The sequence below is a fragment of the Corvus hawaiiensis genome, chromosome 16 (genome assembly GCF_020740725.1).
Source record: "Corvus hawaiiensis isolate bCorHaw1 chromosome 16, bCorHaw1.pri.cur, whole genome shotgun sequence".
Lineage (NCBI taxonomy): Eukaryota > Metazoa > Chordata > Aves > Passeriformes > Corvidae > Corvus > Corvus hawaiiensis.
The window spans coordinates 4,678,381-4,695,238 of NC_063228.1; the positions used below are offsets into that span (position 1 = coordinate 4,678,381).

At 45.7% G+C, this 16,858-nt stretch overlaps 3 protein-coding genes across 8 annotated transcripts in view; 1 reads left to right on the top strand and 2 right to left on the bottom strand.

The window, feature by feature from the left end:
- The window catches only part of MAD1L1 (mitotic arrest deficient 1 like 1), a 351,296-nt gene extending 342,929 nt beyond the window's left edge, over positions 1–8,367 (bottom strand). The window contains exons 1-7 of the mRNA XM_048320994.1: positions 8,291–8,367; positions 7,035–7,188; positions 5,628–5,768; positions 3,704–3,883; positions 2,329–2,453; positions 1,576–1,657; positions 308–438 (exon numbers count right to left, since the gene is read on the bottom strand). Of these exons, the coding sequence (XP_048176951.1) occupies positions 308–438; positions 1,576–1,657; positions 2,329–2,453; positions 3,704–3,883; positions 5,628–5,768; positions 7,035–7,184 (809 nt within the window). The 5' untranslated portion in view covers positions 7,185–7,188; positions 8,291–8,367. The remainder of the gene's footprint in view (positions 1–307; positions 439–1,575; positions 1,658–2,328; positions 2,454–3,703; positions 3,884–5,627; positions 5,769–7,034; positions 7,189–8,290) is intronic.
- A 775-nt stretch (positions 8,368–9,142) lies between these two features.
- MRM2 (mitochondrial rRNA methyltransferase 2) lies at positions 9,143–11,551 on the bottom strand. 3 transcript variants are annotated; one of them, XM_048320755.1, is made up of 3 exons: positions 11,489–11,551; positions 10,529–10,794; positions 9,143–9,817 (listed from the first exon to the last, which is right to left on the bottom strand). In XM_048320755.1, the coding sequence occupies exons 1-3, from the start codon at positions 11,524–11,526 to the stop codon at positions 9,393–9,395; spliced, it is 729 nt and encodes a 242-aa protein (XP_048176712.1). In that variant the 5' UTR covers positions 11,527–11,551; the 3' UTR covers positions 9,143–9,392. The 3 variants fall into 3 exon arrangements, with proteins under 3 accessions (XP_048176712.1, XP_048176711.1, XP_048176713.1); XM_048320754.1 differs by having other exon boundaries at positions 10,523–10,794; XM_048320756.1 differs by lacking the exon at positions 11,489–11,551 and adding an exon at positions 11,389–11,464 and having other exon boundaries at positions 10,523–10,794.
- A 21-nt stretch (positions 11,552–11,572) lies between these two features.
- NUDT1 (nudix hydrolase 1) lies at positions 11,573–16,639 on the top strand. 4 transcript variants are annotated; one of them, XM_048320759.1, is made up of 4 exons: positions 11,573–11,638; positions 12,312–12,468; positions 15,770–15,915; positions 16,130–16,639. In XM_048320759.1, exons 2-4 carry the CDS (start codon positions 12,317–12,319, stop codon positions 16,300–16,302), a joined length of 471 nt encoding a protein of 156 aa, XP_048176716.1. In that variant the 5' UTR covers positions 11,573–11,638; positions 12,312–12,316; the 3' UTR covers positions 16,303–16,639. The 4 variants fall into 4 exon arrangements, with proteins under 4 accessions (XP_048176716.1, XP_048176719.1, XP_048176717.1 ...); XM_048320762.1 differs by having other exon boundaries at positions 11,589–11,638; positions 12,331–12,468; XM_048320760.1 differs by having other exon boundaries at positions 11,606–11,701.
- Positions 16,640–16,858: the final 219 nt, after the last annotated feature.

Here is a 16,858-nt window from a genome sequence, read left to right on the forward strand (position 1 = left end):
CTTCCCCAAGCTGTATGGAGTTTATCACTACCTTTAAACACTGAATTTTCTTCTAACAAACCGAACCACCACCCAGAACAATCAATGCACATTCTGAGGCTCTTGTGTTCAAGATTCCTCAGATCTTGTCACATCTTCCCATCTAGTAACCACCTCGACACTACTCAATTCATATGTAATACTTTAACTTGCTTCTGAACTTTCCCATGTGGAAACCCTAAAGAGGAACGTGAAAGTGCAGATAGTGCAGCTGTAGCAGGTACAGAAGAACACAAAATAACCCTCAACAAGTGAACCCTTTTTTCACCTGAAGTAGACGTTTTCCTCCCTGAGCTGGCGCAATTCACGCTCCATTTTTGGGAAACGAGCCAGTTCTGCCTTCATGTTCTTGACAATTATAGCATCGTGTTCCTGCTGGGACAACTTCTGCTCCAGATCCTGGAAAACATGGGATGAGAACAGGACAGCAATGAGAAAGTTGAAATTTGTAAGAGCTATTTCTGCACTGTACTTTTTAAGCTCAAATCAAGGACTTGAATGAAGTTGGAAGGGAACTCAGGAGGTCATGTGGTCCAATCCATGCTCAAAGCAGGGATGACTCTTGTTGCACTTGCCATACCTGGGCTGGCCTCTTCTCTACACCTGCTTACCCCAAGTTCATAACAAAAAACCCTCAGTTCCTCATTAAAATGATCTCTTCTATCAACTGAACCAAATCTGTGATTTTCCTGTCCTCTATCCCTCCATCAATGAAGAGCAGAGAGGCATTTGAATGGCCTGCAAGCATTAGATACAGAAAGAAACACAAATCTGCATTTTAACATTATAGTATATGTTGGGGGTTTTTTTCCACTAAAAAACCAAATTATTTAGGGCTGTGTTGTAGACATATCCTGTTTTCCATCCTTTCATTTCAACGGAGAAAGTCTCCTCTTGCTGGCAATCAGGCTGGTTTTACAGCAAGGCAATGCCACTGTCAGCACTGCTCAAACCAAACTCTCCACGTCTACCTCTGCCAGGAAGACAAGACAAAGAAAAAACATACACTCCCACCAGCCTATATGCTCATTTGGAAGAACATAAAGCATCTCTATACTCACATTTAAGTTAGTGTGGTTTTGAAAGCTTTACAAGTAATTGCACTTCCTCAACACAACTGCAGAGGAAGGATTTTCTGGGAAGCAGGAAATAACTGTAGCTGCTGGGCTCATCACATACCATTTGAAACAAGATCACTCTAGAAGCAGCCTTTTGCAGAGCAGATTTGTGCTGTGGCACAAGACCAAAAAGAGCATTCCTCCAGAGCACTGCATAAGGATATAAATCACCTTTCTATAGAGAAAGCATGGTTTGTTTTCAATCAATTGATACAACAAAGGCAAAGTGTCACGTTACAGCTAATTGTAGATAGCCTGGTCCACCCAAGCTCAACTCTTGCTGGCAACCAACTCAGGTACTTATATGACAAACTAACCTTTCACTTCTGCAACAGCCAATTTTTTAAAAAGCAGCATTCTGTTCTTCCACTGAAGGAATTAAAGTCTAAAGCTTTACATAGGTCACAAAGTTTCTTACCTTAATCTTCTGTTCATATTCTGCCAGTAAGGACTGGCTTGCTTGCAGTGTCTGGATTTGCTGACTTGCCTCTTGCCATTTCCTGTTAGATGAAGACACAAGAGGCACTTGAGCACCCAGAAATCAGGTACCAGAAACAACCAGAAGTTCCTGACAGAGTCAAACAGCACTAATAATGTTAGTCTTATATAACATTCTCTTTCAGTTTCACAGTCATATCATCTCCCTCTAATTTAAAGACAAAAATATCCCTTCATTTTAATAAAAAGATGTAGATTGAGAAAAATACAAAAATCAAGCCACTTTAACTCTGAAGACAACAAATATACAGAGTAAACAAAACTTCACAACTTTGAAATTGAAGAGTTGAAGTTAGCAAGCAAGGAAAAGCATACTCATAACTTTCAATTACCCCTCCACTATGATTTAAGGTTTGATATTTTTGTTCTGTTCAGCCCATAAAGTTCAGATCAGCCTTTCCCACCCACATGCCTTCTGTTAACTCTCCAACAGGAACAAGAAACAACACTGAGATTTAAAGCTCAAGTTTGTGGGGTATTTGCCTCAAGGTACAATTGAAGTTGCACCTCAGAGTTGGTTTCAAACAACAGTTACAACCTGCACACCCAGATCAAAGAACCCCTTTGAAGAGCAGAAATCAAACGCTGCTTAAAGTTTTCTGAGTGATGACAGCTGCACAAGACTGAAGTTCTGTTGCCTTTTTCTCCCTACAGTCATTCATCCCTTGCTTACTTTTTTTCAGCATCCAGATGCTCCATCAGTTCCTGCTTCTGAGAGTCTTGGCTTGTCATCTGCATCTCTTGGTTCATTATATTCCATTGCAGCTCTGATATTTTCCCTTTTAATACAGTGATTGTCTGAATTAATGGGGAAAAAAAAAAGCATAAACACACAAGGCTGTGACTCTTCAAGCTGGATATTACGGATGGTGATAGAAATAAATTTCTAACTAAAAAGTACTAACACACTCTTAGAAACAATCCCATACTCTTGCAAACCATCAGACCTGCAAACCTACCTCAAACAAAGGCAAGAGAAAATAATTTTTCACTTCCATTTGCAATCCAAATTGTCATATTACATTATCTCTTAAATGGGTGACCTCAAACTGGAATGAAAAATATCAAACTTTAAAGTGAGATGATTCTTTTTCTAAATATTTTAGCTCTAAAGAAAAGCTCACAGGTTTGTTTCCAATAGCTATTACTCAGCTCCCTGTAACAGAGAAAAAAGAGAAATATCTCAAAACATTACAGATGTAGGGTGTCTTCTAGACAGAGAGGTAGGGTTCTCATCTTGATACTGATGGAAATGGAAATAAAAGAACACAGACACAGAACTGCAGCACACATCTTTTGGGTGGGTTTAGTTTCTCTTATGTACCATCACTGTCTCCCTGATTTTAATCACTGATAATTGGAACATTAAATCTGATTAACTGCTTTATCACATAGCTACATTTCCAGTAACACCTAGGCAGGAGCAGGGCTTAAGCACTTAGTGGTTGCTGATCCACAACTGGTGCGGGAAACCAAATTAAACAGAAAAGTTACAAATTCTATAGCTGAACTTAACTATAATGATATCTGAGAAGACGGAGGGTTGAGAAGCAACCCTCATTCGGTCTGGGCATCCAAATAAACTGAAACTGTTACCCAAGCATTCATTCTGCAGTAGAATGCACTGGCATTTAAGACACTTCAGGAAGACACACTTTGTTCATAACGCTGGTCTCATCCACTCTACTGTTCTCCCTACTTCCATGAACACTTTCCCATATTATCTCCTCCATCACTGTCCCTTTCTTCACACTTCTGAACCCAGATGCTCTATGTTGCCTCACACTTTTTTTCTCCTTCTCCATATCAGCTTGTCTAAAAAAATCTCTTCTCCTTCTGACCTGCTCACTTGTGTCTCAGCTTGGTTTGGCTCTACACTTTGACAGAAAAGACACACACCACCAGGGTTTATTCATTTCCAGGTGATGAACATGGTGTTCCAGTTATTTTGTTTGAGGGCTTTTTTAATCAAAAAGGGCATTTTCAAGTCATAAGAACTGCAAAGTCACCTGAAGCTGTAGATGGGTTAAAAATTACTCTGTTCTTACTTCATTAGCTTCGGCTAATTTGCTCTCTTTCTCTTGCAGCTTTTCACTCATTATCTCCATGCTCTTCTTGTAAGATTTGTTCATTTCCATTTGTTCTTTCAGTTTATTTTCAGCCTCTGTTTCCCTTTCCTGGTACTGCTTTATGCGTGTGAGCAGCTCCTGGTTACGGTCAGCCTCTCGCTTGCCAAGGGAAAAAACACAAAGAGACATAAGAAGAAAGCAGCAGAAAGGTGAAGCCATTTTTCCTTCTTCTGTCTTCATCCCTCATTACCACAGTCACCAATGGTAATTGCTTCACCATGAAGCAAAGTTACTCAGACCACAGCTTTAACCTAGCAAGGACAAAAATCTGATGAGCAGCAACTCAATGGAATTACCCAGGGAAATGGAGCTGGAAAATTAAGAGACCAAATCTCCCAAATCTCTTACACTAAGACATGACTATAAGAATATAGACTTCACAGACTCCACCGCACACTCTCCAGCAGATCAAAGATGAAAACATTCCATCTCCAATGTAAAGCTGACCCATGCACAGCAAATTCACTTTCAGAAACTCAGATCTCAACAGCTGGGTTAATAAGACAAACTTCCCTCTGCAACTTCTGGAAATCAGGCCATTTAAAAGAAAATATTATCAACTAATACAGTAAATACTTTTGCAGTCTGACAACCTTTCATACACCATTTCAGTTTATTCCTACCACAAATTGATTAATACTTATTGAAAAAATGCATAGTAAATTGCTTTGCTAATCAAAGCAACTCGAGACATGGATTTGCATAGCAAGCAAGGATTATGCAAAGCAATGTGAGGTTCCTAAAACCTTTATCTGCATGACTTGGAAAAACACAGAATCTGAGCAGGGTAATTACCACAGTGCTGGATTAATGCTGCTCCCTTTTTTTGTACCAGTATTTCAAGAGTTTCTGTGACTGACTCAGCTATATTCCAGTTTGAACTCTTCCTGGCTTAATCCCACATCACCTGACTTCAGAGGAAGGAGGAATTTAGTCACTGACTCCCTATTTCACAACCACACACTAAATCTGTCACCCAGCATCCTCACAAAATACAACAAAACATACTCATCACTTTTTACAGATTTCTTTTTCGATAATCACACACATATAAGGCTTTTATTATGCTACAAAAGACACTGATCTACAGCTTATTTCAGTAACATCATTAAGCAAACATATGTGGGCAGAAAAGCAGAACCCAATAAAAGCTGTTAGTCCCTGAGTGAGGCTCACTGTTTTATCAGTGCAGGCTCTCTTGTGTGACACCGCATGGCTGGCACTGCTGCCATTCCAATTAATTACAATCACACAAACTAAATGCTTGCAATTGTGCCAGCAGAAGTTTAAACTCTTATAGGAGAAAAATAACTAAATACTTCTGGGAGAAACAAATAACAAATCCCTTTTGTTATTGCTACCCATGACAATTTTAGTGCTAAACTAACAGAGCCCAGTGATCAGATCATCAGTCTGTCAACCTAACGAGGCTTCACGTTCACACTCCGGTGTGCATTAGCAGGTTAGTGCAGTGCACAGAGAAGGTTAGTGCAGAACAGAGCAGTTCTGCAGACCTGTTGGTGCTGGCAACTTGACACCCACACCTGCAATAAATGCAAACACAGTAAATGTATTCCAGATTCATTGAAGTCCTGCTCTGAAGACAGTGTCCATTAGCAACTGGAGAACACCAGGCTTGCTCCTGGAGCACACCTTTCAGTTTAGTTTCACTCCAAAAAAGAGTAACTATACACATTCTGAGACAGTCCACTGCAAACCAAAGCACAGCACATGAGAAGTGGAGAGCACATCCCTGAACCAAACAAAAACACCACTGTAAATGCTCTCCATGTGTTCTGGCTTAGGCCAATGATGCCAAGCCATGTGCAGACATCCCCCTCACCTCATAGTTCCTGGCATTGGCATTAGCTGCCTTCTCCAGCTCGATACGAGCTCGTTTGTGGCTCAGCTCCATCTGCATCTTCTCCCGTTCCACCTGCAGCAGCTGGGATTTGGAGTGGATCTGCCCAGCTTGTTCTTCCAGCTGGCCAGTTCATGTGTGAAAAAGGACATTGCACACCATTAACAGCACAGCAATACCATCATGCCTCCCACCCTGTACTGCTCAGCTGACATTAACCTGCCATTTTACAAACTATCACCAAATTTGTGGTACTTCTCACACCAGCTGCAGATGGGGAAACCAAGAGTTCAACATCATGCTCAGAAACCCACATCAAACCAAGGTGAATTAGAAAGAAAGTAATTCCAGGTTCTTAAGTTGAAATTCCTTGATCAGTCTCTAGATGTAGTCTGAAAAAATCTACTTCTCTATCTAAGAAGTTAATTATGAACTCCCCAAGCCTCATAAAAGAGCAGCTAGCCAAGAAGCACAGATCATGCTCCCAATAAAACGTAACTGCTGAACAAAATAACAGGTTTTTCTACAACCTGTACAGCATCACACTTCATTTTTTCATTCAAATTATCTGAGAGAACAGACAATACTAACAGAATTCTTCAGGTCCTGGTGATGTACATCCAACACGCAGTTAATGGAAATTTAACCAGAGAGAGCCTCCTCCAACTACTGCTGCCACCAGAGATGTAGCACAGACAGAAAATGCTTAAATTTTTGTCAACATTCCAAATGCAAAGTAGATTATTAAAAAAAAAAAGGCTTATTTTGTACCTAGAGGCTGAAATAGAAATTATATTAAGATACAGAATAGAGAAACTTCATTCCAGCCTAATAAACAGTCCCTGGGATCTAAGATGTCAATTTACTTTATGCTTTATGAGACTGAAGCAACAGGAAAAAAAAGTAAATAACCCAGGTAGATAAAACAGAAGTGGATAAGAAAGCACAGCTGGTTTGCATATCAAAGCCACAGCACAATCCAGGCAAAGAAGCCCCTAAATCCTGAAAAAAGGTAACAAAGTGTCTTACTAGAAAAATGTTAAGATATAAAGCTCCTTTGTTCAGCAACATGAAAACAACTTATGATTTAATTTCCTGACCTGGTTCACAGATATAACTAGCGGGGAATAAATTCAAAGGACCTTTCTTAAACTTTTACAAAACAGAAATACATCTGTTTGACACTGAAAAAAAAAATTAAATACATTCTGGAAAAGATTCTGGAATGTTGACAGCAGGCTTCCTTTATTGAGTTTGTGTCAATTTCAGAACGTCAATTTCAGAAACAATGGTCAGATGCAACTGAAATTCTCAACTCCTGGAATCCAAAGGAGCGCACGATCACACTGAAGTGATACTCCAGGAATCACCAAGATGAGGACTCCTCACCTGCATCCTCTGCTGGTACTGCATCTGTAAGGAGCTTTGACATGATCCTGGTGTAGCCAGCCCAGGCACCCCCTCCATACGCTGTGAAATGAAGTTGTTGAGGGATCTCAGGGTGGAGAAGACAGTGGTATTATTTTCCAAGTCCTCCATGGCTCTGGAAATGGACAGAAAATTATGAGCAAAACATTCAGAGCAAGCTGCTCTGCTAAAGAGGGATCCATCACTGCCCTGAGGAAACACTGAACACAAGATCTCCCAGTTTACAGGGTAAAATCAATCTGCAAATCACTGCTGGGATCCACAGAAAACATGACCCCACCCAGGCTGAAGTCGTGAGTCTCTGAAATGAGAAAAAGATGCAAGGCAGCCTTTTCTTCTTTGACCAAACCAAACTCATTGTTCTTCCTTCTAACTTTTGAAGCTGATGGCAGCACAATTAACTCCAGAACAGCAGCAAATCCTTCCTGCTACACAATTTATTTCTGGTTTCCCAGAAGCACTTTGCACTCTAGTTTCCAGCAAGAAGTCTTCCCAAGTCCACTGATCACTTGTATAAGTGAAACTGTATCTCATTATTCATATTAAAGTTTTTGCAACTCTTCCTTCAAATTCAGAAGTGTATTAACTAAAAGGCCAAAGATAAATCAAGCCTGGAGCTCAGAAAAGCCTGCAAAGTTTCCCAGGAGATTTCAGGAAGCCTTAAGTGAGTCCCTCCAGTGACTGCACACTCCATAAATCCCCAGAAACACCGATAAAGGTTCAGGACCAGGAAAGGGAGTCACAACATCTACCACAAACAGAGGCTTGGGGCTATCTTCGGGCTCCTGCATTCTCGGGGTTACACAGCAGCTACTGTTTGGATTTACAGCACGAGGAGGAGCAGCGCAGAAGCAACAGATCTGCGAAAACACAAACTGAGCACTGGAGTACCCACTGCACCTGCCAACAGGTAGCTCCAGCAAGCCCGCTCTCAAACCTACTAACAACTAAGACGACACGCAGGTGTGTGACCCGGTTCGGAAAACCCCGCGGCCAAGGCTCCCTCGGGGCACCCTCGCCGGGCAGCGAACACCGACAGCGGCCGCGGCGGGCACGGGGCAGCTCCGGCACCGCGGGGTTCACCCGCACGATTCCCCCGGGGGGAGACCGGAGTGCGACAGGCGCGGCCGCAGCCTTGCCGCCCTCCCTCTCCCCTCGTCCTTCCCTCATCCCTCATCCCTCATCCCTCATCCCTCATCCCTCCCTCGCCCGCTCACCCGCCACGGCGCGCGCCCCGCTTGGATCTCCCTCCTCGCCCCGGCCACGGGATCTCGCGGGAACTCCGCGCCCGCCTCTCGCGAGAACGGCGGCGCCGGCAACCCGTAACGACGGGATTACGAGCGCAGCACTCCGCGCGCTACCGTAATGCCCCGACAAGGCGCTACGGTGCTCCCGGCTCAGCTCGGCCTGCTCCCCAAAAACGGCCTCCTGCCCCGGCAGGAATCTGTAAGCCGCCCCAAATTAGCTGTTTATGATGAGACAGGCCTGGGAGTCTTAGAAACAGCCTCTCGTATTATTCATGCCACAGTCAGCCTGATAGAAGTGCTATTTCATGTAAAAGTTGTCACTTTCAGATAAGGCAGCGGCTGAATTTATTTGTGCAAACAGATTTCCGGCAATTCAGTCATTCTCCCTAGCTGGATTTCAGGAACATCTTGTCTTTTCACCTGAAATATGAGAAATACCACTGGTCACACCTAAAACATGACTGAAGACACTGGGGAGATGATGTGCATGGCAATGACCCAGTGCCGCTGCCACTGAGTGGATTTGAGCGCCAGGAAGCAGCAATTCCTAAATATAACCTGTGTCTGTAGGAAAGGCAGCAGAGCCACGGGGCTGAACGTTCCCGAGTCAGCCGTGCCTCTCACATGGCTCTGCTACACATCCCACATGAGGATGCACATCCTGATGTGCACAGAAATACCTTCTATTTTTACATGTGCTAATAAATTGCGCCAGCTTCTAAAAGGCACGGAATTGGCTCAAACTCCCCTTGCTCTTCCCTCACATTCTGACAATCACCTTTATGGTCAGTCTCATGTATGACAGCATTAACAGTGCAACAATTTTCAAGCACACATTAAAAACACATATAATCAGCGTTTTATTTTCATTTCCACTACTCCAGCCCCAGAGGTTGCCTTTTGGACTATTCCTCTCCATTCCAAACCATTTCGTCCACAGGTATTTAAAAAGCCTGATGGACTTCAAGAAGAGTAGCAAATTTTCCCAGGGTCTTAACGGTGGGATTTTTCTTTAAACACCCACTAAATTCAGATTTCCAATCAATGTCTGAGAATCTGCAGTTCTTGACTTTCATTTCCCCCTGTACAGCCTTGCCAAGTAATAAGATTCCGCAGAGTCCTTCCGGCTGGCCTGAGGCTTTATAGTTCTCACATCCCAGAACTGTCCCTTCAGTCTGTTTTGCAGAAGACGGGCCTCAGATCCATCCCAGAATTTACAGAGCATCGTTCCTTTCGGCTTTAAAATGCTTTGGCATATATTCAGAAGGCCTAAACACAGACTGATCAGCTTCTGATGATCCAGTTCTTTAATGCCTGTCGCGTTGGGTGCCATGTCACTCAGGATGACATCTGCCTTCCCTAAGGGAAGCAGGCTCTGGATCGTCCTCAGTGCGCTGGGGTCTGCGATGTCAGTCTCCGACAGGAAAACCGCTCCTTCCAGAGGAGAAATCCGCAGGAGGTCAACGCCAAGCACGAAGCCGGTGGGGACAGCAGGATCTGCAAGGATGAATGACACAGGGAACACTCAGGGTGGCTGCAAAAACCTGCACCTGCATGAGCTCTGTGCCAGTCAATAAACAAAACCCATCACCTGCCACAGCTGCCTTCTCGTCCCCTGGCAGTTTGCTGGGTGCATCTGCGTGGAGGGTTGGCCATAAGCTCATCCGTTCAAGACATGAAAACTCAGCTAGTCTGGATAAGCAAGGGGGATTTTTCTTGGTTTTCTGCTGCTCCTTCAAGGCTGACAGTCCAGAAATCCTGAGCAATGGTGCAGATTATAGCACCTTATCTTGTAAATATTAATGGCTTCACCCACATAAACCATGCACAGTGGTTGCTTCGACTTTTCAAGAAGGGAAATAATATTCCAGATAAGCCAAGGTAATTGCTGGAGGTCACACCTTTTTCAGGTGTAGATGAAGGGATCTTCCCCATAACAGCTAATCAGAATACTAGCACCACATGGTATGTTTTATTTCATAAACACAATTTCTCCAGACCATAAGATTTACTAGGCTCACCCCTTAATGTTTTTATCAGTGACTCTGTCACTTGCCAGTACCCATGTTCTCTCCCCATACTGTTACCATCATACTATTTCCTAGATTTCATAGTATTTAGATTCCATAGTATTTCACAGATCTCTCACACACTTCACGAGCAGTATCATCCCCATCTTGCCTGCCAAAAAACTGCACTTACCAGTACCTAAAGCATTGACCCTCTCTACAGCAACCTGGCTCCAAGCACCAGGTGCTGCTCCACAGTCGAGAACAGAAAGTCCTGGACGAAGAACACAGAGCTTGTTATCAATTTCCAGCAACTTGAAGGCACTTCGGCAACGGTAATGCTGCTGCTTCGACGCCTTGACAAAGGGATCCTTCAAGTGCCGCTCCAACCACCTCTGCTCAGTTCCAGTCTTCCTCAGAAACCTCACCGTGGTGTGCAGGCATCTGCTCATCCAACGCCAACAGCTGCCGGGAAGAGAGGCGAGTCAACCAGTTAGTACATAACCACTCTGTATTTCGAAAGTCTCTATAATAATTAGTTCCAGCCACTACAGGCAGCCCGGGGAGGGTGTGGAGTCTCCCTGGCTGGAGACATTCGAAACATAGCTGGACACGTTCCTCTGTCACCTGCTCCAAGTGATCCTGCCTTGGCAGGGAGGTTGGGCTAGATGGTCTCCAGAGGTCCCTTCCAGCCCAAACCATTCTAATTCCAAAGAGAAGCCTCCAAATTTGAGATTTTTGGCACCTTTACTTATCAGGTCCAACCACAACAGCAGCGTCAGGTTTTGGATGAGGCCTCACGTGTCATCCTGAGCTAAGGGGGAAAAGAGACCCCACTCCAGCTTCTGCTCTGATGTTTTAAGGACACGACATGGCAGAGTGATCCCAGTACGGTCCTGTGCTGCCTCAGCGGGGCTGGCGGCCTCCGTGAGCCCCTCGGAGGAACGGGGAGATGCCCGAGCTCCTGCAGGCTCCAAGCAGAGCAACCAAACAGCCACGGCCCGGGCCAGGGCACAACGGCCGCACGGCATTTCCAGCAACCGCAAACCCCAAACGCACATTAACCCATTCCCGAAGGAAACTCCAGGCACCGGCACTAACGACACCCTCCCATCCCCCGGGTGGGCGCCGCGATCGTCTCAGCAGCCCCGCCACGCACCTGCCCGCGGCAATGGCAGCTCGCCCCGAGCCCGCCATGGCCGCCTCAGCCCGCCCCGCCACGCCTCCCTTCACGGCGGCCGCGGGCGGGGCGGCGGCGGCGCGGGAAGAGCCGGGACGGGCCGCGGCTGAGGGGGACACCGAGAGAGCCGTGAGTGTGGGGCTGAGGAGCGCGGGGACAGCGACAGGGGCGCAGGGTGACACCGAGAGAGCCGTGAGTGTGGGGCTGAGGAGTGCGGGGACAGCGACGGGGGCGCAGGGGGGTGAGGGATTTGGGATGGGCATCGCATTTTTGGGGAAGGGGCGCTGCGAGTCAAAAGATTCGGGGAGGGGATGCTGAGGGCGATAAGGGATTTAGGGAGGGAGTTTAGGAGGAACAAGGATTTGGGGAGAGGGATAAGAGGTTTGGGGAGGGGTTTCTGGGGGCTCGAAGATTCGGGGAGGAGGTGTTGAGGGTGGTCGAAGAATCTGGGGGGGGGGCAAGGATTTGCGGAGGGGATCAAAGATTTGAGGAAGAGGTGCTGGGAGTCAGGGATTCTGGGAGAGGGTGTTAAGGGTGGTCAGGATTCGGGGAGGGGGTTTTGGGGGGAACAAAGATTTGGGACGGGGGGATCAAACTTTGGGAGGGGAGTGCTGAAGTAGCAGGAAAGCAATGATCAGTGGGAGCGTTAGAGAAGTAGGTATTGGGAGAGGCACTGGGAGACCGAGGCGTTAGGGTCCGGGCATTGGAGAGGGGTGCTGGGTGCTTCGGGGGTGAGGGGCTCTGTGCACCCCCCGGGTCTCCTCTGAGGGGTGCCGGGGTGCCCGCCTCGTCCCTCACCCAGGAGCCATGTACACGTCCAGACTCTTCACCCTCGTCCTGGTGGTGCAGCCGTCCCGTGTCCTCCTGGGCATGAAGAAGCGCGGGTTCGGCGCCGGGCTGTGGAACGGTTTCGGGGGGAAGGTACAGCCCGGGGAGAGCATCGAGGAAGCTGCCCGCAGGTGAGGGATGGGCCGGCACCCCGGGGACAGGTATGGGGGCACGGGTGAAGGTGTTGGACCATCGGCAGTGGGCTGCAGGTGGAGGTACCACGGTCATCCGGTCAGTGACACCCGCGTGTTACCCACCACTGCAGTCAGGAGCCACCTGCTCCACAGGTGATGAGAGATCATGCACATGTACATGCATCTTTAACTGCCATCCAATCTGTGAGCAACTGGAACTTCCTGTGTCCTCCCTCCCATCTCCCGGACTCTGATCTAAACTGAGTCTGTGAGTGGTGGGTGGAGGTTCTTGCACTCTTCAGAGAGGTGCAGGGTTTAATTTTGGCTATGTAGCAGACCTACAGCTAGTTTAAATAATAAGCCAAATTGCTTATTGTTTAAATTTTGAAGCTGTTGAACAGATGCCACCTTCCAGTAGCATTTTTAGTACTGCATGAAAACATAGCCACAAAATAGCAGGAATTCTTAGGGGGCCCTTATAAAAAGCCCTGTAGAAATTTATTATTTGATTGTATGGTGACTTTTTTAAGTGCTAATGCTGAGTCGGGGAATTGAATTTCATCAGTAAAAAGGCACAGTGTAATTTTTGAAACCTTTGGTACCGATTTCTTGTAGTTCTTTCATCTGTCTGGTCATTAAAACAAAGTAACAGATCACAGCTAAATTGCTAAACTCCTCTAAAAATTAGGTACCTTGTTCTTTACATGAGTGTTGCTGATACAAAGCCACACTTTGCCATCTCCTCGGTTTCTCATACGTGCCCAAAACTGCCCTTGCACCTGCAGGAAGATTGATGATGGTGTGCTCAGCTGGTACCCAGCAGCCTCTGCCCTCAACAGCCTCCACAGCTGTGCCAGCACAACCACCCGGGCTCTGTGGTGAGCTGGGCCCGGGGACAGAAGGGTTTCTGTGCAGGTGTGCTATTACCGATGGCCTGGTTCCTACGGTATATCACCGTGTCCTGCAGCCATAGGGAGGAGGAGGAGAGAAGATCCAGCGGGCAGGAATTGTGCAGCAAGATTTATTCATTTAATTACTTTACAAACTCTTTTATAGACTTTTTTTCTTCATAGTCTAATTGGACAAAGGACCAGCCACCCCTTGGGGGTGATTGGCTAAAATCCTAAAAGATCCATTGTCAAAATATTTTTCTACTATACCATAAACAAGACTTTTCAAGGTTGCAGGTGGCTTGGTTGTTTACATTCCCTGCTACCTCTTCTGTGAGAGAGAAAAGTCTCTCACGGACTTAGAAAATAGTAAGAAAATCCTCGCTAGCAGCATTTTTGTACCTACAGTGTGCTCCCACCAGCACATGGCCTTAATGTACCTGACACTTCATCATGGCTTTTTGTGTAATTTGTCATCTCTGAGTGGAGGGAGGGACTTAAGTTTTGTCACTTAACACTTGCTAGGCTTACACTGCCACTGACTGTGGGGTAAATCTAATGGTTTCATGTAGCATTGGATTTCCTGGGTGTGTGTTCACCTGTGCTGGCCCCGAGTTTGACACCAGAACTTCTGTTCACACAAGACATCAAGTGCTAAAATTTTCATCAATCCCAAAGCAATGTGCCACAGCACAGCCAGCACCTGCTGCTGGGGACTGTCCCCATCCCTTCACCTGCAGTTTACTCCAGAATGACACAACCAGTTCCTGCTGAGGTCAGCTGGGCAGGAAGCTGTCCCCAGAGCCAGGACCAGCTGGACATACTGGCCACCTTTCTGGCTGGAGCACCGCTGGTGCAGTGCTGCCTCAGGGCACAGCTCTCCTGCAGGAAGCATCACACAGTCCAAATCAAACTTCCCTTGTACCACCTCTGCTCTGCCCTGGGAGCTGAGGTATGAGGCTGTGGTTCCACATCGCTCTGTCTCAGCTGGGTTGGCAGAGGCAGCAGGTGTGAAGTGTCCTCTCAGCACAGGTAGTTAAATATTAAGCCAAAACATGAACAAAAGTTCCCAGTACCAGTAAGGTTTCCATCCTCTGCTGGGTACAGCACATTCCCACGAGCACCTGGGCAGCTCCTCAGCGGCACATCTTGTAAGGGGAGCATTTAGTGAATGAGTTATTTCTAATTTGCCACCTGTAATGTTTCCACTTGCTACACATAGAGCCAAGCAGCTGATGGATAAATTGCCTGGTGAACTGTAGCAGTGTTGTGCTTTGTTGTTCAATTATCAGTGCCTGTAAAAGGAAGCTTTTAGAGTCATTGCTGGAAGACTGCCTCTATTTTAGACATAGATAGCTTCTCAGAAAATAAAATTAGCCAAGATATTAAGTTGAATTATAATTTTGAAAGATGGGATCCATAAAATCAATGCCAAAGAAAGCTGGAGCCTTAAAATCATTTCCATTACACTTTAAAATTGTTGTTACTGCCAAATAGGCAACTGCATTAATTATTAACTTTAACTAAAGACGTTTCAGAGTATTCCTTATTTTTGTACATTACAAAAACCATGACTGACTTCAAGCTGTGCTGCTTCTGTTAGAGGGAGGTAAAATAAAAAAACCCTGAGCATGGAGCATGAAGAGAGGTAATAATGAATGTGCTTCAAGTAGCTGTGCGTGGTGGTGTGTGGAAAAGAGCTGGCACAGCTCTCCAAGTGCTCTTAAAAGTCTTGCCTTCTGGCCTCTTGTTATGCTCAATGTACTTCCAAGGAGCGGAAAGGCAAAGTTTGCACAATTGCTTTGTGTTTTTTACACTGCATTTGAATGGGAACCGGAATTCTCAACGTTCTGTGTCCAAGTGGTGTTATGGAGTGTGTAATTTAAGTAAGCCTCAGTTTGCCTCAGAAGTAGCTGATTGTGTAGCAAGTGTAGATGTTCTTTCTGGTGTTCGTGACCTGCTTCCCCACAATTGTAAGATTTAGCTTGAAGTTGGCAAAGCCTTGTTCCTGTCTAAATGAAGTGTATCTTGGAGTTCTGAAGCCACACCTAGCTACAGTAATATTGCTTCATATACCCACTTCTCGCTCACCTCAGAAAAGATCTGCATATTGCAAGGACTGTAAATTATACTAAATTATCCATTTTCCTGAATCTTCCCTTTCCAACCTAGACCGTTTTCCTACTAGGCTCAGGAACCTGAAATAACACACAGTCCCATCTGACCTGGCTCCCCTTTGGTGTAGTAGACTCGTGGCTTGGTGCAGGTCAGAACCCTGCTTTGTTGTACAGGTGCAGCTTTCACCTTTGGTGTGCTGGAAGGGTTTTGAATGTGTGAGTAAAGCTAATGACTGCATTTTTGTTCTCCCACTGCTCACTTTCATGGAAAGAAGTCTTTTTCTTGTGCAGGGAGCTCTTGGAGGAGAGTGGACTGACTGTGGACACCTTGCAGAAGATGGGGCAGATCACATTTGAATTTGTAGGCAACTCTGAGCTCATGGACGTTCACATTTTCCGGGCAGATCACTTTCATGGAGAGCCAACAGAAAGTGAGGGTAAGTGACTGGTGGGGGGGAAGGAAGGATGTGCATGCTCTTCTGAGACAGCATTGCTCTTATGAAATGGAGAACTATTCATGCTAAAATGCCTCCCAGAAGGAAGGCAGCTGGGCTGTAGGGGGAAGCTGCTTGTTGACCAATATTACAGTGTAGGCAGCAAAAATCCATGAGGAAGTCCCACGTGCAAAGTTCTTTTGTTTTCTGCCACCAGAAATGCGGCCCCAGTGGTTTCAGCTGGACGAGGTGCCATTCCATCACATGTGGCCGGATGACAGCTATTGGTTTCCCCTGGTGCTTCAGAGAAAGTTGTTTCGTGGCTATTTTAAGTTCCAGGGACAAGACACCATCCTGGAGCACAGCCTGAAAGAAGTGGAGGAAGTTTAAGAAAGCAGAAGCATTCAGCCCATGTGCTACTGCCCACATTGGGCTACAGCACCCTGAGTATGACTTATGAGGGTCTCCTTGCTCAGCTCTCCAGGAAAGGAGACGTATTTTCCAGGTCAGTGGGAAGTAAGGAGATTAAGGGCGTTTCTTAAAGCAGAAATAAAAGTAACAAGATTTTCCATGCTGTGAAGTCCCTGGCTGTGGTAGGCTTGAGTGATTATGTGATTGCAACTATTAAAAATTTAAGTGTTAACCCTTTTTAGTGGCTTAAGCTTTTCCTTCATGTTGGAAATTTTTTTTTTATTATTATTATTATTAAAAATATTTTTTCAGTAAAGCATGTGTTGTTCTGTTGTAATGGTGCTGTAAAAGTCTTTTCAAAAGTTCAGACCAGAGATTCCTTCAGGATTCTCCAGCTGAACGCAGTGTGAGGTTGCAGGAATTAAGAAAACACAAGTCAGAGGTAGATGTACAGCCCTGGCTCAGCCCAGCTTTCACTGTTGCAGCTCCTGCTGTGAAGTCAAATTATTTGAGCATTTCAGGTAAAAATATGCTG